At 33.9% G+C, this 25,317-nt stretch overlaps 1 protein-coding gene and 1 long non-coding RNA gene across 6 annotated transcripts in view; one reads left to right on the top strand and one right to left on the bottom strand.

Annotated features, from left to right (window-relative positions):
* Atpalpha (sodium/potassium-transporting ATPase subunit alpha) overlaps positions 1–25,317 on the bottom strand; it is a 70,243-nt gene that overhangs the window by 25,675 nt on the left and 19,251 nt on the right. The window contains exon 1 of one of the 5 annotated variants that reach the window (XM_087414624.1): positions 14,779–14,916. The exons of 3 other annotated variants lie outside the window; for them this stretch is intronic. In XM_087414624.1, the coding sequence (XP_087270750.1) occupies positions 14,779–14,790 (12 nt within the window). In that variant the 5' untranslated portion in view covers positions 14,791–14,916. Of the gene's footprint in view, positions 1–14,778; positions 14,917–25,317 lie in introns of those variants that run through there. One more of the 5 variants, XM_087414621.1, reaches the window with a different exon arrangement.
* LOC147907129 (uncharacterized) lies at positions 1,126–12,928 on the top strand. Its single transcript, XR_015547771.1, has 2 exons — positions 1,126–6,145; positions 6,254–12,928. It is a non-coding gene; the product is annotated as an uncharacterized LOC147907129 (long non-coding RNA).

Below are 25,317 nucleotides of genomic sequence, written 5' to 3'. Positions count from 1 at the left end.
TATTCAAAATAATTGTAATGTAAATTAAAAATGTAAATTAATAATTTAGACAAATTAATTGCAAATAAAAATAATTTTAAAATGCAATATACGACAAATGACAGTAATATCCATCTTAGAAGTCTAAAGAAAGAAGGGAAACGAATCGTACTCTTTTATTTTATATCGATCGACGAATACGTGTATATCGGGATTCTCAGAGGCTCTGATTATAATGCGAAATGTACATTTAAAAATAGCCTTACTTCACAAATACTTTACACCTTGCTACACCTAAGTCTCACGGTAGTGATGCAAAACCGAACACGACGCATTAATTTCCTGGCTGAAAATGAAGATATCATTGTAAACTACAATGACCGTCACGTACGTACTACATTGAATCATATTTCATCTACGACAAAGCTAAAAACCGATTTCGTAAACGGAGCAGGTTTAAATTATTTATGAGAAAGTTACATGCGCGCGCGCATTTTATTGCTGACCGATATTATTCAGCTCGCATCGGTCGTGATTTATCGTGAATAATTTAGGCCTGACCAAACTCCCCTTCGATGCCCTCAAAAACTTGAAGACATCACTGTCTATGACAGAAAAACTTCATTTCTAAATATAGTAATATTAATATCATAAATAGAAATGATTGTAAAATTTCCAATTTAATAATCCAACTGATTTAAGATTTAAATATTCATTAATACATCTTCTCTATCTAGATAAAGAAAAAAATTGTTGTGAATGCCAGATAAGTGTGATGCATGATTGATTACTTTGATGAGAAAGACATAACATGAAAGCATTAGAGAATTTTTAGTCTGTTAGACATTCTCTTTGAGAGACAGAGATTAATAATTAAGATGATAAGTCAAAGTCATAAACCATGTGTCGTATAATTTAATGTATGCGTGTTACGTGTATATGTCGAATTACTAGGCAAAGTCTAGCAACTAGCGAGACTTTGTAACATTTGTATCTGTCTTAAAGGATTTGAAAAACAATCAGGAGTTATTTTCGATTTTCAATTGTCATTTATCGGCGAAAAGTGCGCGCTTCTTTACGCCTACAGTCGCTGGCTGACTGACTGACTGAGTGTGGCACTTCCATGCACCCTCGCGCATTACTCACTCTTACAACCGCCACGAGAAGAGATCTATGCGTGTGACGTCATCGCGTGTCTCTAGACATACGGGATACATACATTCGCGCGCTTTGCTAGGCGAAATGTTTCCCGTAGGTATAGAGATACGCGATGATGTGGATGAGCCATTTGTTTTAGGTCGATATTCGGCCACTATCGCCGTTCAGAACGCGAACACCACGTTGCCATGCAACGGCTGACTGACTGACTGAGTGACTGGCTGGCTGGCTGGCTGGCTGGTCGTCTGACTGTGTGTGGCCTTGCACGCATCCTCATGCATTACTCACTCTTGCAACCACCACGAGAAGAGATCTGTGCGTGTGACGTCACGCAGAGTGCGTGGCACAGGACGTTTTACGAATTGGGCCAAGAGGGAGAGATTGGTCATTTAACTCGAGCATGCTACGTGCCCCCCTGTATGCATCAAATGTGATTTGTCGGACAAGTCGATTTTTCTCATTTCAGATGCATTCTATCCGCAAACTTTCGCGGATATTGCATAAAGAATAATTACAATCGATATTTTGGTCGTCACCAAATGTACATGTATAGTAAGATTTTCATGATAATTTTAATGGTCTTAATTCATTCGGCGAAGAATTCGATTTAATTTTAAAATTCGATATGTACGAACACAACTCAACGAAACTTTCAATTTTGACCATAAATGTTTTATTATATTTTTCCCCTGAGTATTTAAGTACATCGAAGAGAATAAATTTTTCTTATATATCTATCTTATGCAATCCATCTGGCGCAGTTTTCTCTCTCTCTCTCTCTCTCTCTCTCTCTCTCTCTCTCTCTCACACACACAGAAAATTTAATTTCCGTGAAATAAGTCTCGTATATCTTGAAACAAATAGTATAATTTAAAATAATACATCTGGCAATTATAAGCACGCAATTAAATAGTGTTATGCAAAAAATAAATAACGTGCAGTTTCGAATAAATTAAAAACACGAACAAGTCTCGAATATGTGTCATTATTTATTTCTATTACTTTAATACAATTTTACGTAATATCGTTCAATTAAAAATATTCAAAAGATACAAATTACTTGTTAATCTTTCGATATTTACAAAAAATTCGCATCGTTCACTTTGAAGAAATTGAATCGCGTAACTTGCTGAAGCACGTTTTATCGATCATGTCTTCGTGATTCATGTATCATCGGCGCATATTTACTAGAAACGTGTAATTAAAATTTTTAACGAATTTTAATGAGAGTACGGAGTAACGGAACGAAATGTTAATTATCGCAAATGACATTTGCATCGAACGGTTTCGAGTCCGAAGAAGTAAACAGCTATGGTCGTGTATGGAAAGCATACTCTGTGCTGTTTAATGATAATTGATGAATTTTATAAAAAAAAAAGTGCAAACAAATTTAGTCGGCTGAGGTTTCCGATCAATTTACGTAATACTCCTACGCGTAAAATAAACGAGGAGTGTTTATTGTAATGTTTGATGTCTTCCTTGAAAGAGGAAATGTTTTGTAAAACTATATGTAGTTTCTAATAAAATGTAATAAATAATGGAAAAATATAAAAAAGTTTTTAATTATTATATTTTTATACTATTATACAAAAATATGTATAGAAGAGAAGGTTGGTATTGTGGTACCCCAGTTACATTTTACATAATAACTTCGTTAATAATCAATATTTAAATTTAAAATTTGACAATTACATTCGTTAAAATGTTGTATCGATTCTGGACTCAAAATTACGAAATATTTATTACTTAGAATACTATTAATAAAAATGTGGGGATATTGTATAATGACTCAAAGAAAAAAATGGGTGGTAATATGGCCTTCCATAAAAATAACCTTTCTTTTAATTCCTTAAAATATTAGTTTTGTTTAGAAAACAGTACTTGATTACAAAATTAACAAAAAAGTAAAACATTTTAAAATGTAAATGAACATACAATATATACATTCACATAACTTCTGCATATAAGCTGCTCAGTATGAAAAATAGTACACGTAATATAAACTATAGATTAACAGTAGAGCTATAATCGGTTTCAAATAATTATTTTGATATGAAAACAACCTCAAAGAAGAGATCGTGAGTAATTAATACCCATAGAGGGCCACATTAGCAAAATGGCATGCTATTGTTTAAATTTGCATAACTCAAAATATATACAATCAAATTAAATAGCAAATAACGAACTCAAAAATACATATATTCATGTGATAATACACTCAAGTTTAAGAAAAATAAGGAAATATTGTAATTAAAAGCTAAAATATACCTCAAAAACGTTTCGAAATACTTGAAAATAAAAATGCGTTATAATAAGTGCTGGCTATTGAATATTGGTATATTAACGTCGAGCTATCGATGATATAACGGCGAGCTAATGAACAAATAATTCCATAAGTAATCATTATAGGATTCGCTATATAATAGCAAAGGGAGGCCATAATGTATACACTAACCATAATATCACTTTCTCCTCTGTAGCTATTAATATATATCACTGAACTTGTACATCATTTTGGTAAAACGTTGTAAAACGTTGTGATAAATAAATATTAAATAATTATAAGATTATCAATTTTTAAATTATATATAATTAATGAATATTGTATAATTCATATAGATAGACATAATTATTAAAGATAAGAAATCTCAAATGTCAAGAAAGAGTCCGAGAGTCCAAATCAATTGTCAAAGTTTTACACAGCATCCCTTGTAACAAACGAATAATTAAAGAGTCAACTGCAGACGCGTATTCATCTATTTTGCAAGATAATGTATCTTAGGTACTGGACAAGTTCGGAATGTTTCCGCTTTAATATGTTTCTCATTTCTGCCTAGTACCTATTTACGTGAAGAATTGTGTCACCGCAAACTGTGTTTCGTTCTCTGATTCAATCTTATCCTAGATTAAACTTCGCGAACTCATTTTTTCAATTACAGCAATCCAATTATTCCACCATCTGACGAGCCGCATAAATGAACTCGTGGATTATTCAATACGGGTTATGAAGCGAACTTCGAACATTCGCAAAATGTTTTTAAGGACTCACTCACGGAATCAAATTAAAGAATCAGACATTGAAATCCATTCCGACTTCAAAATACAGATACGCGACAATCTTTCACTTGGGCAATGAAATTGCGAAAATTGGTACGTGGTGTACTTAACTTTTTTTCGCCGTATTTATGGTGATACTTATGATGATTTATGGTACAACTAGAATTCATCGACATCCCTGTAAAAGTATGAATAAACTTTAAAAATCCGTTTCTATTGACAGTCTCATCGGTGATGCTGCGCGATGTGGTGCGGCGAGCGCGGGTCGAGATTCTGTGATTAAAATTGGATTTTCGTCTATTCTCGTCCGGCCGTCCCTGAAAGTCTTTGAGACATTGAATGTATTTATGTCATAACCATTAAAAGACTCTCTCTCTCTCTCTCTCTCTCTTGCACGCGCGCGCGCACGTGCATCATCATCTGATGGTTTTTCACTGATGCAGACAAGAGGCGTGAAACGATTGACGCTACAAACTAACGAATACATCATTCGATTCATCAATAACGTGTACCTATCAAACAAAAGATAAATTAATTTGACGCGTTTCCATACACACATTGTTGTCATACAGTACGAATGACATATCACAATTTCCGTTGCTTTATAGAAAAGCGACTTTTATTAATTTTGCAACATATAATTATTCAAAAATATTATCATCCTTATTACCATTTTTCTCAATATATGTTAATTGTGATTATATTTTATTTTACGATAAAATACAGATTACTTAAATATATTTAATATGTAATTAATAGCATAAATCAAATATCAATTTTTTTTAACGCATTTCAAGAGAATGATCACGACGCGATTATATTTTAAATTCAAAACATACAAATTTACATAAGAACATTAGCATGTACAAAAGTGCATAATTAATAAGACACGATATACAATAATTCATTAAAACACATCATAGAAATTTATATTCTCTTGGTCTTAAATTCGTTCATGTAAATCAACATGGTCTCGTATGTTTCACAAATTGCATTTTGGATCACCCTCCATATTGAGGGAATTTTGTAATTTATAGTGATCGCGTGTACCGGCGTGTCATGGAAATTTTCGCAATACGATTTTCTCATAACAACCAACACGCGATCGAGTTAGCGCGCTTATTGACATAATCTATTTCAGGATCGACATGCGAATCGATTTTTTTTCTTTACCTTGACATTCTTAGTGTTTTCATTTTTAATATGTCGCTGAGAGTTTATCATCATACATCATGCAATCGGAAAAAATTAAAACAAAATTTGACACCGGTAAAACGCCATTCGCGTTTAAAAAACTATTTCTTTGTATTAAAACAAAAAAGAGACGCATTTTCTTGCAGCAAAAATTCTCCTTTCAAACAATTCATTTGTATTCCTTGTGCTTAGTTTCAAGAAATAATACAGATAATGTGCATCATGTATAGTTCTTCTCGTGATATAAGTAGAAGGAATCCCAATGAAATAACATGAATTTTCTGAGATTGATCTATTGAATTTACTATCTAAATGGATCTACGTTAAAGACCGAACGTGGATGAAATGCAGAAAAAAAGATACAACGCGTAGATGTAACGCATGCACAATGCAATCCCAAATGAAAATTTGTTTAACTACTCATTCATAGCATGCGAGAATTTTACCTAAAACCAGAGACCAGAGATGCAAACCGAATCGAACCAAAAAATTAAATTATCTAACTTGATTGAATTATAGCCAAAATTAGATTCTAAAAATAAATGCTTGAAATGTAAAAAAAACCATAAATTTAATTTTAACACGTGACTCTAGTTTTCTACAATGTAGATTTTTCAATAAAAATTAAACATTGTTACATATATATCTCTTTCTCTTAGAATATGTCTAAATTAAAACTACAACAAAATTTAACAAAAATCACTATTTAATAATTTTAGAAAGTATATAAAATAGGAAAAATATTGACTTATATTGGGTCATCTAAAAAGTATCCGCGGTTTTTTGTCACTAGATGTGTTGACCATCAACACCATCTAGTGACCAAAAACCGCGGATACTTTTTAGATGACCCAATATAATTAAGGTACCGGCAAAAAATATATGTTTAATTTATATTTCGATGAAAGTTCTCAATTATTTGTTCATTCATTTGTTAGATAGAAGGAAAGGCGTGCCGATGCATACACATGCACGCAATCGCTAGTTTTACTTTTCTTTTCTATACGACACCGGTACACGACCGGTTCGTGCTAATTCATTTTAGTTCCGCGTCGAGTTTGAGATAGGAAAGAGAGAAAAACATAGAATCGCGCAGCATAATCTTACGGACGCAGAGAATATCAAGAAAGAAGAAGAGAACGATGCCGTGCATCCTACATTTAGGATTCTAAAGCTACATTTTATTATATGATTTATGATAAAATAACGACGTTCTATATATCATAACGCTGCAAGAAATTAAACTTTTCCCATTTATTTGGAAAGGCTATATCTGTCACAAAAAAATTTGAAGATTCAAATTTAGGTAAAAAAAATATACTTTAAAAGATGCTCCGAATAATTTAAATAAAATCTTTCTTTTTGTAAGCACGAAGAAAGTATTTGTGTAATAAATATGAAACGAAGATAAACAATCTTTATAAATGATTCTTTTAGCAAAATTTATTAACATAAAAATTTTAGTTTTCTATTAAAAAAAAAGAAAAAAGAAAGTTTCATGAAATCATTTTCCATTAGATTATATCGTTGTGTAATATAATGTTCAAAATTAATAAATTAATAACAGACAATTTAGAATAAAGAATATATATATATAAAATAGGACTCCTAATAATTGTAAAAATATAATGCAGATTTAAGGGGGCTATTTTGGAGTCAACGTGGTAAGAGGTGTGCAATCTACACTTATATAATCATTAATAACATAATGCGTATTAAAAGATGCTAGTTTGAACGTTTCGGCTATCGATTTTAGCCATCTTCAGCAAAGAATATATATCTTCTATCCAGTCGGAAAGTGATAAAAGCATAAACATCGTACAAAGAAGTTACCTGCCTTCTTGGTTAACAAGTGATTGCGTTATAATAAAGTTATAAGAATTAAAATTATTTAATTAGTAAAGTTAACATTGAAATTGTACAAAGAAAGTGCTTACCTCAATTCTCATTCTTTGTTAATGTATTTGCTGAAGATGGCTAAAACTGATAGCCGAAACGTTCAAACTAACATCTTTTAATACACATTATACTAATGATTATATAAGCGTAGATTGCGCACCCCTTAAATCTGTATTATTTTTAATAACCAGATTTTAATGATTACTGAAAGGACATCGTCTTTATATAAGTACAACTCGGTATATATTGAAATAATAAAAAATTTTCAAAACATTAAATGTTTATTAAGTAAACATTTGAGAAAGCAATATCTTAATTCCCTCAATAGATACAATATGCTTTCATAGTTGTAAAATCGATATATTCGATATATTCGATAATACAATAACAACATATAAACGCGTACACCACATTCAAACTGAAAGTTTGAAAGTTCAGTAAGTTTGGTAAGTTCGATAATTTTTATTTTTGACCTATTAGAAATTCTAAAGTTCCTACAAACAAGTCCCTTTTGTTACTGTAAAAAGGTTCCTTAAGTTAATATCCATATTATTATTCAAATTGTATCGACTCAGTGATATTCAACTTTTATAGAATTGTAGTAGATAAGTACTAAACAAAATTTTATTCTGTTTCCAGGTACATTGTCCTAATTACTTCTCTGATCTAATAAAAGCATTCGTCATTTTAAAAGAGCTACAATTTAAAGATCTTAAGCAGAAATCTTCGAAGAAACAATTAAATCCAATGGATCACAATTGGATTAACAGACTTTGAATAAAGAGATAACTTTAATCTTTCTTTAATTTGAACTTTATCGGGATTTTCAGGATTAGAATAAAAATTAAAATAATTTTTAATTAATATTAACATGTTATTTTAAAAATAGATAAATTCACATTGTTTTGTTAAAAAAAATCTAGAAACTATTGCAATGAAACGATGCAGATGTAACAAAATTTTTCATAATTGCCTTGTTATCCTATTAAACATCCGAATGATTAAACCGAGTTCAGTCATCGTATAACGAATGTCACTGTCATGACGATCATTCATTTAAGATTGTAAAAGTTTTTTTACTTATATTCAGAACAGCGTAAAATTGCAAAATTTCCGGAAGCGTCGCTTTAATATATATATACACATATATATATATCCATACATATACATGTGTTTAAATATATATTGTACATGTTTAAATTAAATGATATTTAATTTGTTTTATTAAGACTGGATTGTTTCCACTTTTCGATAAACTTCAACTCACTGTCTTACTCTCTTACTCTCCTATGTCCTTGCTCTTTTATTCTTTTGTTAGTAAGTTATAGCTGAAGTATGTAAAAAAAAGCGAACAAAACTGAGGCTAAATCAAATAAAAACAGTAAACTTACACTTCAAGAACAATATAATGATTAGATAAAAATCTTTTTATTGATGATTGGAATGAAAGAAGTAGAAAAAACTGAAAATGAAATTCGCATTTACGAATCAACGGTCATAATCAACTTCCGACTTAATTCCGATCATTTTTAATTATTTCTACCGAGATTTCTACGTTAAACCAAGTTTCTTTTTCTATAAATTAAGTACGTTTATTTTGCAAGCTCTTTCCATCTTCCTAAAATGTACATTTCGAGCAACCACGTGTGAAATCTTTCACCAAAATAACATTTCATTAGTTTAAAAATAAATGTAATAAGGTAAAGAGCCAAGCGGAAGCGAAAGAAAATACAAGAGACCTTCCAATTTAGTATCGAGCATTTTATTTCCAGATAGGACTTGCGCTCTGAACTGACGACCCTTAAATATACCATGGATATCGATCCAGCCGATGGTCGAGTTTCGTTCCAGTTGAAAGCTGGTGTGCTATTCTGAGGCTGTTACTCGGAAATAGCGGCCGAATCATCGCCGTTATTATCAAAGCGAAATGAAACAAATTAAAACAAATGGAATTAAGTCGAAAATATCGTTGACTCGTTGAAAGCAAACATTTCTCCATCTGACGCAAGGTCAATATCGGAAATCAGAAGATATTAATTATTCATCGATGAAGCAAAGAAATGTGAAGATATCGAAGAAGTGACGTTACAACATCAACAATGAAAACAATGAGACAAATATACAGTCGAAATTCGAAGAAAAATTCACTCTTGTCTCGTCGCGATCGATTCCCTTCGACGATGAGCGGCACCAACAATTGCCATGCGTGTCGTGTGCGGAGAAGTTTCGCCGGCACGTGACATGATACCGATCGAAATGTCAGATAAATTGCAGGTGAATCAACGAATAGATGCTCCAAATATAATCGTAATTTGGTCGTAATTTTGGCGATATTTAAATGCCACAGGAAAGGCACGCCGAAATCATTCACGATTGGATAAAACAAATAAATAAAATATCCTAGCAAAAAAATATTAAAATTAATAAATAGTAAAACCCAAATCAATACATTAACGAATAAAAATGTAATATATTAGGTGCGCAACTAAGTTCTCGCTGTTATTTTGATGGCATTTGCATCAAAATAACAGCGAGAACTTAGTTGCGCACCTAATAGAATTTAGAATCAATTATATTCACTCATGCAAGACCGATCTTAACTGCGAGAGAGTATAAACGCATTTGCGTTTGCAATTCTATATTACATTTTTAATAGACTGCTGCTAACTTACCATTATATATAATTTGTATTTTGTATTGCCTCCATATTAATTTTATCTACCAATATTATTAAGGACGTACGTACAACCATTTATATGATCTGATATCAAGCTATATTATTAATACGACTGGAATTTATTCTTTTATTCATATTGACTGCCCTTTCTCGCTATTAACCGGTGAATTAATTCGGAACCATGACTCTTCACTACATCGTTTATTATTTAAGTTTGATATGGTTGTGATACCGTCCTTTGTAACATGAAGGTGAGATGATTCTTAGAAATCTGTTATATTATATATTGTAACTCGAACGTGAGATAATCCTCATAATATGACTAGATATTTGAATATTTGAATATAGAGGTATAGTCGAAACATACCGTTGAAACTTATCATCGAAAAATTATAATTTGTGATTAATAAATATTTAGTACACCTAACTATAACTCGCGTTAATGTATTGACCTGGGTTTACTATTTATTAATTGTTGTAAATTATACAAGCGAAAAGAATTGATATTATTTATATTGTAATAAAAATATTAAATTTTTTAATAAATTAAATACCAAAAAGCAAGATTTATCTAATATAATAACTGATTAAATCTGCAAAACTTGTAAAAATCTTGTATATCCAAGGGTTAAGCACTCAACGGTCGAAGCAAACACCGGATAGTCACTGAAATTCTGAATGATCCGGATAATACCGGATGCCTGGCAAGGCTATCCAGAAAACTACCTATCTTGTCCATCTTCACATACTTTTCACAACTCTTTCGTCTCTGTCCTACGCTCTAATCAAAGTTTCGATTGATAAAATATACATTGCTACTGAATTTTTAATTTATTTCTTCGAATTTAATGAGTAACAAGTTAAATAATATTTCTCTTATATCTTTTATTTAGTGCCAAAACACAAATTATGTCATCATCCTTTTTACGATATGCTTTCTACCGCACACAATTAATTACGTCATTATTAATGACGTGCACTATTAATGATAGCATTGTTTCCAATACCACGGGCCATGGTATTCATCTTGCAAAGTAGTGTAACTACCTGACAGTAGATATAGAAAAAAAATATCATTTAAAGAATTCCGATGAAACGTGTCAACGTCTTTATTACCACGCTTATTACTGTAATGCATGCATAAATAGATAACGTCAAATAAAAAGTGGATGATTCTGATATTGCGGAAGAATGATAAGAGATACTCGCTACTTCGATGCTAAGATACAGATGAATTCGTATAACTCAAACACAATGTAGCAATTTAATTCTTCTTCTGTTTGGCGTGTTATATCGATAAGAGTAATTTATGTATACATCAGAACAGTATAATATTTGTGGCATAAATTTATCATAATAAACTATTAAAATTTGCATTTCATAATTTGCCAAAAGATTTAGATAAAAAATGTGTTTCTGAAGAAATTTTTTAAGAAATGCTGCATTCTAAATATACAGGGTGTATCTTCAGTAACGTCCATTAATCATATAATACTATTCCTGATAACAAATTGAGTCGAAAAATCCTCTATCATTTTATAATTTTTGCGACATTTTTTTTTAGCTACCCAATGAGCAAAATATCTAAAACATCATCAAAATATTACACAAAGAACACTGAAAGATATCTTAAAATGGTCTTATGGATCGATTTTATTATATACCGTTTATTCGGTAATGTTTAGAAATTAATATATCATTATTTATTGCGAAAATTGCAAAATAGTAGAAGACTTTTCGACTCAATTTTTTATTCAGGAAAAGCACTATATGATTAGTGGGTGGGCGTTATTTCAGTTACACCTTGTATAGTAGAAAACTACGGTGAAGACTACTTAAAGAATTATTAATGCAAATTTAATTCTCTTCAAAGAGAATAAAATTTTTATTAACGATAAAGTTTTTGTCACAAGACATTTAGAGGATAGACCTTAACCAACAAATAAAAATTTATGGTGGTTATGGTGGTTATGTGGAATTTTTAAATTCTTGCAAAAATTAGACTTAATTTTTTTGCAAGTCCATAAAAGGGTCAAAGATCAAATCATTTTGTGTAAATACATGTGTGTTTAGATGCAGCTTGTTCGCGGAAACGCGCGATCTAAATGATCTATATGTGACACTGATGACGAATGTTAAACATTATTAGCGATTCAATGTCGGAGCATAAAGAAGAAAAAAGAAAGAAAAATTACATTTATTTCACATCCTGATACATTATCGTATCTCAAATACCGCACTGAGATAGTAACACGAAATTAAGTAACATTATTGACATAAATCAGCCCTCTCAACATCAAGACAACTGAGTCTCTCTCTTAGGGAATATTTGAAAGATTTAAAAGAGGTTGATGAAACCTCTTTAAACTGGAAGTGAAAATTAGATTTTCTGTATCATCTGATAATAAATCTGGACATGATCATACCGGAAAGTCGTAATAAACTAATCATTGTAAAAAAATTAGTAGAAAAATATCGTTGAGGGATGACAGAGACGAGGGAAAGAACATGAGGGAATGGTGGAGCTCGAGGGCGTGTCGCTCGTGTCCCTCGAGATTACAACTTGTTTCGACCATCAGTAGAATTACTACCGTCATTTGTATTTGTAAGTTGAAATAACAAGCCAAGTATAAAATTTCCAGAATCTAAACAGCCAAAGGGTTAAAAATCGTCTCTCAATTGGGAGCTAATTCGCGATTTACTACACAGATCTAACCTCACCCATAAACCATTCCAAAACTAATTATGCCAAAAATAGAGCTCAACTGCACAATTTTACAAATGATCAAAGACAATCATTAACGTATTACTTAAGGATAGCATTGTCATATGATAACAATGTATATCACACACATATGTGGTATAGCATATTTATGAATATCGTAACATTATCAAAAATTCAATCCTTTTAATGCAACTTTAATTCAGATTCGATAAATCGGAAATGAAAAAAAAAAACAAAAAGAGGACTTTGTAGACAAAAAGAGGGTTTTGTAGATACAGAATACATTAAAAAACGAGCCTATACGAATCGTCAATGAAGTATCCATCTTACTTCCGATTTGATATCAACTGTAACCCTTGAAAGTCCCCGGATTCCCGAGGATCTCATTTCCCGAGGAGCTTACGTGCACCACGGGTTCGCAGCGATTGAACTTTAGCGCGGCTCTAAAAATAACGGTCGCCGTCGATCCATCCTTCCGCTACTGCCACGACGACGACGCGCATAATTAATCGATCCGTCCGTCTTCGAGAAACATTTCCGAGAATAAAACAACGACCGACAACGCTTACCGAATTGATGTCTTTACCGATCGTCGTCTGGGATCACTAATACGGGACATCAGGAAAAGGGTTTTCCACTAAGAGAGAGGCGATCTTGCGACCCATCGCGGACGAGCTTGCGTGCGGAGCAATCTGCGCAGAAGCGCGCCGAGAAAATCACTAAGCGCATATTTGCATCGGACGGAACGATCGGAGCGAAATCTCCATCGAACTTACGGATCGGACGATTCTATCACCGATCTAATCACCAATGAATTTTCGCGACGTGCCGAAACATCTTCCAGAAGGAACTTGTTTTGTAACAAAGTACTGAAAGTCTGAATATCCGAAGAATTTCCCTCCGATGAAAATAAGCCACTTCCGAAGAACTTGAAAATCCTTTAAAGATATCTCGACGATTAATAATGCTTCTAATTCCCCAACGAGTTCATCTGTCATTCGTTTAGTAGAGCACGAGGCAAGCGTGACATCACACATTGACATTTAGATAAGCGCGACCAAGTGTCCCCGCAACCTTCTTTCTTCTGTCAAGAAAAGCGGCGTGCGAAAGAAACGACTATATAGTTCTTTAAAGCAATAATGAGAATAATAATTAATTGTCAAAGGACTCCTCGATATTTAACAAATTAAAGACAAGAATATAAGGGGAGATGGCAGCGCATAGTTTTTTAACAACGGAAACAGGGGGGGAAAATCGACGATAGAAACATTGCAAAACTCTAGCATATTCCCCTCGCGAAGTGGAATTCGCAAGAATTAACGAACGAGAGGAAGGCGAGAAGCCTTCACACACGAAGGGAGAAGAAATGACAAGGAGAGAACGAGGAAGTTTTAGAAATTTCTCACTTTTTCCTAGTAACAGATCAGCGAGAAGTTTGACAGAAGCTGGGAAAAAGTAAGAGGGAAGGAGATGAAAAAGAGATTAGGTCCACTGTCGAATAGGTACTTTGATTTAGGGAAAAAAGAGGAGTTAGAGGGAAAGAGAGTGGAAGATAAGGAGGGACTTCGGAAATGTCTCTCTCTCTCTCTCTCTCTCTCTCTCTCACACACACACTGCGTGCGCGCGCGTTCATTTCTGTCTCGCATATCACCTTCTGGAAATGTATTCGTCTAATTCTTCCAAACTGAAATCTAATTCACTGATGCAGCTACAGGAGAAGAAATTTACGAGATGTGTCATCGCAAATATCACTATCCGCGAAATCCTTCAATAGCTCGATCTCTGTCATTCGAATCAGCTGCGCTTTGACTGACATATACCCTCCTATCATCTTCTTTCTGTAAATTTCATTCTCCGTTCTCCGCCGTATGTATAAGTTTGACAGCTCTCTCCGCACGGCCTCGGAAGGCAGTGCAAGTTCATTTCTCAAAAGCTTTGTAGTCGCGATGATTATTTGTTCTCTTTCTCACGCACATCAAACAGCTCTCTCTCTCTCTCTCTCTCTCTCTCGCTCTCTCTCGCTCGTTCGCTCTCACTCTCCCTTCCTCTGCCTTTTGCGCTATTCGTTGAGCAAGCTCTAAGCACAAACCTTGTCACCCATGGCTGCGGCGAACGGTGTTCGGTGAAAGATAGAGGATTAGCAGCACGACTTCGGGTGGACCAGAGACTGACTGGCGTTTCGTGTCGTCGAGGACCGCCGGCATCATCGACCCGTATTCCCCACTGCTGCACATCTACCCCCGCCGTGCAGTCGCCTCCCTACTCTTTCCGCTTCCATGCCCGCCCTCCTCTGTTACCAACGGTGTTCATCCCGCGCGTCATGACCCGTCTTACTTCTCTCTTTCTCTCTCTCTCTCTCTCTCTCCTCCCTCTCTTTCCCTTCTTCTCTTTCCTCTCTTTCGCCCTGCTAGGATCTACACGCGCGTCTAGGGAAAATTCCCTCGTTCCTTCCTTGAATCCCGTATGTGAAATTAAGCCACTGTTGAAGAACTGGATAAATTGAAAAAATCCGGTGCTCTCTCATGTGACTTAATTTCTTTATTATGTTAATGATACATGCACGTGTGAAAAAAAAGATCATGCGCCAACTGTCGTGTTTTCATCGGTCTGACGAATTATACAAATCAAAACAAGTATTCAATGCGAACTAAATCAAACTGTACAACGGACGGTTAAATATTTCCTGAATAAGATTATTCAACGAATTTAAATCCTGCCTGAGAAACAAACTTTTCCATCCCTTCATTCATTCCGTTCGGTAACTAGTAAATTCTATTTGTCGAGCGGAACGAATGATGAGGAAAAATTCGATTGTAGATCTTTATCGATAAAAAAAAAAAAGAAAGAAAAAAAGTTCGATGACAACTGCAGCGTACAGGAAGTAACAAATATCCATCCCAATTAGCAATTTACCTAGAACCTAGTACGCGCCCGCCGCCCAACGGGGCTTGCCAGCCCCGCGACTCGCTTGCGAGCACCCCTCGGCCCCCTACTCGCCTCGTACCCCCTACTTCCCTCGTGCTCCGCTCTGCGGTCGTAACAACACCCGTAACACCCGTTCGCCGGCAAACCCGGTTGCGCGCGCAACCCGTTCACCAACAGCTCTTCGTTACGATGCTACCGCCGCGTAACGTCCGTCGGTCCGCGCCCCCGAAACGAGAGAGCGCAAGCTCCCCGTGGCCAGTGGTTCTCATTCGTATCGACCGTCAAATTCCAAATATTCGATGGAAAGAGAAATTTCGATGAAAATTAATCCGGTCAACATTACGCGTAAAATTATGGATAAAAGTCGATTACGATGTACATATCATAAATGTGATATAGGAGAAAAACCTCAGAGCTTCTTATCTTCGGACAAAAGATTGATACTAGACATTAAATGCCTATAACGGTTGAAGATCTTTGGATCTTTAATGCTTAAGTAATTCAATCTTGAATTACTGTATATATACTATATATATATATATACTATACAGGGTTGGCCATATTCGACGGAAAGATGTTTTTTTTTTCAATCATGGGAAAAAACACATTTTTTGCTGTTCATTTTAAAAATCATTTAATATGTTGCCAGATCTTTCCGTCGAATATGGCCAACCCTGTATATATACTTGTATATAATATATCATATTTGTAGTCATTCAAACTGCGTGCCGAATTGTTTTTCCAGGCTATAAACGTAATTAAACTATTGTAGAAATATCATGAATTAAATTGACAAACAATTTTTAATAATTTGGTGCTTGATCAGGCATCACATTATAAAGATGTTAATATGTTGAAAAATTGTAAATAAAAATTTATTGAGAAAAATGTTATCTCGGTCGGAAATTGAACTCGGATCTTTTGTATTTCGTACGAGCGTCCTAAGCCTTTAGACTACCAAGGCCTTAATAATATTTTCTTCGCAATAATCGGTACACATAAGGAAACAGCAGCTTTCTTTCAGGCGATGTAATATAAACGATATTAAGAATCTTTTATTTTAGACCGTATATGTGAGAACACAATTAATACTTGAAATTAAATGTCTATAACAGTCGAAGCTGGAAAAAATTGATGTAGGAATATCGAAAAATATTAATTTTTACAGAAAAAAAATGATAATAGGCTCTATCAAAATTATCGAGATAGTAAGATGAAAAGAGAGAAATCTGGATGGATGTTTTATTTGGCAGGCTCTGAAAGATCGCTCCTTAGAGAAATTTTGAGAAGAGTGAAGTCTCAACTGACGTGAATTAACTGCATTAAGTAAAAAATAAAAAGAGGTAATTTAAATGATGATTGAATGCTTCGCATTGATTAATGATAATCTTGGTATATAAACGTGAATGAGATGTTGAAGAGATATGTTGAATGGGGATAACAAATAAGCCATGTCTAACATAGTTGCACTGATGCCAAATGATAAAATTCATGTAAATGCCCTGATAGTACACAGTATTATTAAAAATTACAAACATAAAGAAAAATAGAGATATTTTTATTATTCACGAAATAAAGTTAAATATTAAAGAGAAACGAGCTCGTTTTGTAACATTTAAAGGGAACTGAAGTAATCCGGTCAAATTTGTCAAAGTTTTTCAGAGAAAATTTTTATTAGTTTGATCTATTCTACTTTTTATCGAATCTTAATCTTTAATGTAAATAATTAGAATAAAAAATTATTTAAAGATATATTAAACTTGGACAAGCTGATCGCAATTCTTTTCTTCGATGTAGATTTTCATAGTAAAATTTATGCTCTTTTTTCTAGCGCTGAAAAGCTTAAGCTGAGATTATTTCTTTGATTAATACAAATACGGGCGATTTTTTCCTTAATAAAGTAAGACACGAAGCATTGTACATTGGCGATAAATAATGAATAATAAGCCTGTTTTATTCGTTGCGGCAAACGAGATAAATAAAAATTTCTCAAACATTGAAACGTATTTTTATAATATTAATAACGATATCCAATAATCCAGTATTAAAATAAATGAAACAATCATTTTTCACCCTTATGGAATACATATAAAAAATGATTCTTATTATTTCTAACATTTCTATTTTAAACTCAACATATTTCTAAACAATACATTTCATCGACGTATCTCAAATTTACAAAAATTTCGCACATTCAGTGTCAACATTCAGTGTCTGCGTGAATACTTGAAAGTTAAGAATTTGACAGTTCGCACGTGTAAGTGTAAGTGAGTTTCTCCGAGTTTCCGAGTCCTCATTGGTCGTGGAGACGAAGAGGCGGAACTGCCGTGCTCAAAGGAGAGCTCATTCTCAGACGAGTTGAGAGTCATCGAGGGCCGCGATCTGTGCTACTAGGCTACGCGTCCGCGTCAGACGGGCGCTTTGCCCGACCGACCGACCGACCGACCGACCGACCGACCGACTCTACTGCTGCTCATCCATTGCCTCTCTTTCTTTCCCGCTTGTTTCGTGTCGTTGTCGCATCTCTCTCGTCGCTCTTCTCGCGATACGCGTTACGTTATGAGCCAAGTTCCAACTTCCAAGGGTGGTATTTCCGCCTTTATTCAGGACATCGCGTTCGCGATGGAGAGAACGAGAGGAGGGAGAGAAAGTTCTACTTTCTTCACATAGAACCCTAAGGAGTACCAAATCCCCAGACAAAGAATCCATGGAAGTTTACGAATCATGTTAAAGATACGTAGTACTTAATAATATAGCGAATACATAAAGATTATTTCAGAATCTCGATCTTTCTTTAAAAATATCGAGATATCAGTTGCTTTTTTTTAATAAGTTTTGTAGAGCCAGCAATTTTCAACGTCATAAACTGTTTGAATAATAAAAATGCATTAAAAAGATGATAAAGAAAGAAAAAAATCTAATATTGAAACACTGACAAATTACGTTTTCAGATAAATGATTGCAGATTTCTCTGTCATCTGAAAACAGCTATTTGTTATTACCTAACAAACGTAATGGAATTTTATTACTCGATACTTGAAAAAATATTAATAAAATGATAGGGGTATCAAATAAAAATAATAATTCCTGATAATTCAAGTAACGAAATAAAATAGAAAAGAGCACATAGAAGTCAACTGAATATTTATATTTTATTATTTGATAAATATCAATATAAATTCGCCCTCAATCCTTCGACGTATACATTCATTCAATAAACTTAATTTTCGTTGATATTAAATTCAGCATTCGCGAAGATTCAATTTAGCATTATATTATAAATATTGCTAATGTTTATGCATTTGTTATCGCTACAATTTCCAGAGGAAGGAATAAACGATAATTGGTAGCTAGCGATTATTTGTTAAATGGTAACTCCAAGTCGCTTCCAGACGTCGTATATCTTTGCGATGAGTCATCTCATTACTTGAATTACCGGGTAATTACCTCCGTTATCGTCAGCTGTGGATCTATTACGGTATAAAAATCCACACGCCTATAGACAATGCGAAATAAATTTAACGAGCGTGTTAATAAATGATCGAGAGGAAAAACATAAATTATTTAAATGAGGATCAAATTTAAAGGGAACTGATTTTCCATCAATAAATTTCATATGTATATTTGATAGTTGTTTTTAAGCTTCTCTCGCATCTTAAGTTACGTTCGTTAAAAAAAATGAATCACAATGTAATTACTGTCGCAGCGACAAGTCTCAAAAGTTGCTCACCGTTCGATAAGTTGATAAAAAATATCGATCAATTATATATTTATGAAGGGGAAGTCATAACTTTGTGTCAAAACTTTGCGGTTTTTTTCCCCGTTTTAATTGTAAGAGGATTGTAGCTTTTAAAACTTGTAAAAACCGCACAGATTCGACGCGCCTGTCGGTTTACGTTCAGGATTTTTACTCTCATTTCGTCGTCATCGACGAAGAGTCACTATATACATAGGTCACGGGTTGTCGTAAATAAAAAATGAAATGGAGAGGAATAAAATCACGATCGACTTAGAAAGGGAAAAAAAAAGGGAGACTATATGCTGCGAAAAGAAAGCTCGACCAGCGGAAAGAACAGAAAATGAACAGGAGAGATGGGACAAAAAAATTGCCGCGTGACATTATGAAGGCGTTCGATTGTCAATAATCCGATAGCAAGCTTTCCGAGTCAAAGGGCTAACGTTCGCCTCGTTCACATTACCACATCACCAACACGGAATGATTCGTATGAAGTACTTTTATCCGCGTATATTAAACGTACGATGACAATATACAACAAATAACATTTGACAAGAGATATAACAAGTAAAATCGAAATAACGCTCGAAATGAGAGAATATTTACGCAAATCAATTTATAAAAATAAAAGATAAAGTGAAAAAAAATGAATATCGATATAGATGCAACATCTTTTTTTCTATAGCGACAGTTCGCAGAATACAATTGTTACTTTTATACAAAGATATTGATATGATGGTTGATTATGATCTGAAAGAATGGAAATTGCTATTTTGATGTAAACGGTCAATAGAGTCAATAATTCAATTCCATACTAGGACATGTGCATCACCTTTATTTTTTTCCTATTCCAAATTTAATTGAAATTTCAACGTAACTTTATGTAAATGTCAAAACTCGTCTCTCCTGTTAATATCTATATGACTAATAAAGGAACAGCCTTGTATCTCCAATTATTATATCGATATATATATATATATATAATAATCTCTGAGTAAATGAAAATATAGGGGAAGAAACGCAATAATTACACATTTATTCGTATCGTTTGTCAAAGGGAGAAATGTCCAATCTCGACACGTGTCATCATCTCGATCGATGTAAAAATCAAATTGGCCAAAAATACGTTCGGAATACCAACCGCTGATTTTCAGAGATTTTTCGGGGCTTTACGACGACTATTTATAAACAACTGACGAAAAGAGACGTGCACGTCGTGACGTAATCAAAATGATAAGCGATAACGATACAGCCTCATATTGCATCAATGAGATTCTGCATCGTTGGAATCAGTGGTGCTGACTCTCAACCTCGTACTTGCGATTCACTCTCTCTCTCCTCCTCTCTATCTTTCTCTACTATCCAGCTTCGTTACAGAAAACAATAAGATATAATATAATAGACGATAACTGATGCTAAACGGTGTAAATTATCACGTTCAAGTATAACATCGCAAAATTGGTATTTCATGCCTATTTGAAGACTATAATAATTTTAGAAACCTTGCTACAAATTGCAATTTGTCACTAATAAAATTAAGAGTAATTACTCTGGACATAGAGACTTGATACTAGTTCATTCTCTAGATAGCATTATACAAATCTTATAGTTTTATGAACACTAAAATTTAATTTGAATATGTAATTTTGAAAAATAAAAAAAAAAGAAAATCTATTATCTCTCTTATGTGTATATAATCCGATATTTGATTGCTTACTTTTATTCTACATTGTATGTTTCTGTAATAATATGAATATTTTTCTTCGTTAAATGGTTTAAGGATAAATATCGGTTCTACGAGGACAAACTGATTGAAATGGACAAAAATAATGAAGTACTCCGATTTCGATGAGGTAAAACTCGACTACCGATAGTAGATAATCCGGATGTGGTTGATCGTCCGCGCATATTATCGCAGTAATCACAATTGCGTTGACGTAGACTTCGTATCAATTAGATAGCGTGATTTATCGCACCTTAAATTGCTATCACTTGATTGTGAATTGAAGAATAAAAGGAATAAAAAAAATAACGAGAATAATTTAATGACGTAATTAAATTTCACAATCGTGTGTTAATTATGTGTTCGCCAATTGCGAGATTCACACGATTTCGTTTACGATCGAAATGTAAGTACCGAACGTATTGCGAGCAAATAAGTGAACGAGTGAACTCTTTGGAGAGAAACAGGTACTCATATAAATTCAAATAAAAAAAAAAAAAAAAGTTATCACGTTATCATTATTTATAATCTTATTCATTATAATATTATTAATATCGATGGAATTTCGTAATTACACGCAACTGCTCGTACCTATATGGATACCCTGTCAGTACTAATTTGCAAAGTTGCGCGAAATTTTGGCACCATACGAGGGACACGCGCGAGTAGCGCATGTTCTCTCGTAGAAGCGCGATGAGGAAATCGCGCTTGCGTGCGCCACGAGCGCCAGGTTTATCTCGTTCTCTCGTTTATCCTTCTTCACGTTCAGCCTCCAAGGAGACTTTCGGTCCAGGCACCGACGGTGTTCATCGAGCGGCCACCGCCGCGCCGCGCCGCGCCGCGCCGCGCCGAGCGATTCGTGATGACGTTACGCAATCGCCGCCTGACTGGCCTTGCGCCAATCTCACGTATCGCTCACTCACGCACTCCAACTACTCTTCTCTTCTCTTCTCTTCTCTCGCAGAGGCTCTACCGGAACGGAAAGAGGACATGAGAAGATGAGATAGAGAGGCGAGCGTGTGACATACATGTACAGGGACAACTCGCGAGTCATACGTATACGTATCTACACCACGTGACACATTTCGATAACTGACCCATCCGATCGGCTGCCAGTTTACGGCTTTTAATTCAATTTCCTGCGCGTGTCAGTACACTCGTATACGAGCATATCGCGAAGTAAACTTCGCGAAGGAAACTCGCTATCTTTGATACGCGGAATGAGACCATCGTTCGGAACACAAGTGCAAAAGTTTTTAATTTCAATAAGTGAAAAAGTATATATAGATATATTTCAAAAAGGAACGTCTTCCGTCTCTCCTTATTGCCTGCTCTAAAGCAATTAATGAAATAGTAATCGGAAGAAAATAAGAAAAATAAAATAATAAAAAAATATCGACGATATAATAAGCTGTTGATTATATTTATGAATGCTTCCGAATTTTTCCATCGAGACCTGTATTCTATTTATAATAAATTAAAAATTTCTTTAAAATTGCAAATTGAATTTTCTTCTATCTAAGTCATGAAGTTTCAGTGCACTTGCACTCGTTGCGCGAATGGCACAGTTCCATTCGACATTGCTTTACAAATTAATGCATTGTACTATACAAGTCAGTAAGCATTAATTCCGAAGAATATAGAGGAAATGTTGGAAAATTTTCACCACTCACCTCAAATTATATTAATAAATATTATAATGAATCTCTGACAATGCAACCGCAATAATTTGACAAAATTGAAAATGAAATTTTTATATACACACGTGACTACGCCAAGTGCAGCCTTGCATCGAATTTGCAAAAATTCAATAACAAATTAAAAAAATAAAATTCTGAATAAAGAATAAAAGAGACATACGAGCGATCTCAATTTCAGGTATACATATGCTTGAAAAATATTCTGATTCGGGAAGCGAAAGAGATATCCCGTTAAGAGATTGTTGATATTACGATACACACGCATACTTGACGCATTAAAGAATGCGCGATCGTCATCGTGTTATGTAACTCACAAATTATGGTAATACATCACGTGCGCGAAACTTAAACGCCGATTATGAACGTTCAAAAAATCAAAGTCGGCAAGCGTCTTTTGTCTTTCGACAAGTTGTTCTCGTCCAAACCATCGTATTAAAAAAAATAAATAAATAAATAAAACGCGTACGGTTTACGAGTCATCGTGACGACGCATCGCGAAGAAGAGACGGTATGAACCATCGATCGCAAAAATACGTAGACCTCCGCCCACAATTCCACATTATAATACCTGCCGAGTGCTGAATGAGACTGGAGGATTGAATTTCTAAATTCTTCTTTTTGTTGCCATTCGATATTCAAAGTCATTCCATCGGAAAAAAAATGTATATATTGTTTATCGATATCTCCGATATATTCCGAAATTACGACCGCGGAAAGGGAAAAGGTTCTGCATTCATCGAACGAAGGATTATTTATACGTTTCAATAATATTTAACTTTGTGATTATCGTAAAGAACATTGAAGAAGTGGATAGGTAAGTTAATACCGGTACGTTAATACCCACGAAAATTAATGTTTTAATATTACGAAAATAATCTCTTGTAACGTATGTCATATTTACAATTGTATTATAATAATCTAACAGTGGATAAAAAAATAATCAAATATATAATAATTTAAAATTATTATTTGAAAGCGCGCCATCTTTTATGCATAGTGTATTCTATTTCTCACAGTTTTGTATTTTATTTTTGGCACCGTCACTTCCTAAGAGAATCCGGTACGATGTGTGACAACGTGAGAGGCTTTCTGCAAAACGCCACAATGAATAATCACGTCAAAGTACGATAGTCGATCTGAAAAGTTGCGGCGAGTCGGAAGAGCTTGGTCGGAGAACTGTGTTGGCGGACAATAAATAAAAGCACGTCCCTGCAGTGCAAACAACGCGGTTTGTGACGTCATCTGGCTACTAGTCACTTTGCTATTATTATTCATCGAGATGAAAAAAAGAAGAGACAAAAGAGGTAGATGGGAAATTAATGCTTAATAACCCTGTTCACTTTAATATAATCTTTTTCTCACTTCCTGATTCAAAATGAAAATGTTTCGATGAAAGAGAGAGAGAAAGAGAGAGAGAGAGAGAGAGAGAGAGAGAGAGAGAGAGAGAGAGAGAGAGGACAAAAGGAGGAGTACAACAAACGTCGTTTGAAGCTAATAGCAGGATTGCATATCGCAAAGTTTGACTACTCAAAGGTCCAAATCTTTAAGGAGGTTCGCCTATTACTTTGGAGTCAAAAGTGTGACTGAAATAAATTGTCATTACAGTGATTCCGAATAATATTCAATAATATTAGTGTAATGGATTATGGATACTATTTATGTGCTATATTTATATATTATAGCATATAAATTATTAGTTTATAGAACATTAACAAATGTATGAGATTGTCAACGACTCGGGAGTCGTTATCAATTTTTTAATGTCGAGTGTATTAAGTGTATATCTTAAGTGTGTTGGCAACGCAACGTTACGCTTCGCGATGTGATGGGCAGTGACCCGCTGTGGTGAATGACAATACAATTTAGTATTTCATTTTCATGTCTATTTTTTTACGTCGAGATAAATTCCAGATTTATATAAAGTTACCTTTGTATCAGCTGTTGCACTGCATCAGCGTTGCCAAGTCTATTACTACTAATGCGATCCGTGAGGTAAAGATAAACCTTGTGATAATAAAACTTTAAATCCATATGATCCAATTTTTCTTTTTTGTTCAATTGTTGATATTTCATCTGTCAAATCCTAATTTTTCAAAATCCTAAATTAACTGAGTGTATATTAAATCGGTGATCTACTTTGGAACGATCATCTCCCATTAGTGATATGCTTAAAATGGTCGATTTCAGAATAATATTACAAAAAAATTGTATAGCCAATATTGCTTAAATTTTGAGATTATTTGTATAGAGTAAAGCGAGGTTAGTGCTGTGATACTTTTTCTTTAAATTAATATAAATCTTCACACAATTATGATAGACTAATGATAAATGCTTTAAAACGTTGCATGTTCATTTGGCTCAATAATTAAGTACTTATAAATCCTTAATATATCTCACTTAAATAAGCAAAAAATTACATTAATTACAAAGATGCAAAGTAGATCAATATGCTTATAGGCATGTTGAGCATCCTCGAAGGATAAGTTGAGCCATGAAGATAATCATTTAATGAGGTTATATATTATTAAAAACTCTTTAAACAAA

Source organism: Acromyrmex echinatior, chromosome 16, assembly GCF_024713525.1.
Source record: "Acromyrmex echinatior isolate Ae372 chromosome 16, ASM2471352v2, whole genome shotgun sequence".
NCBI lineage: Eukaryota > Metazoa > Arthropoda > Insecta > Hymenoptera > Formicidae > Acromyrmex > Acromyrmex echinatior.
Note: the sequence above shows the minus strand (reverse complement) of the source record. Positions and strands in the feature narration are given on the sequence as shown.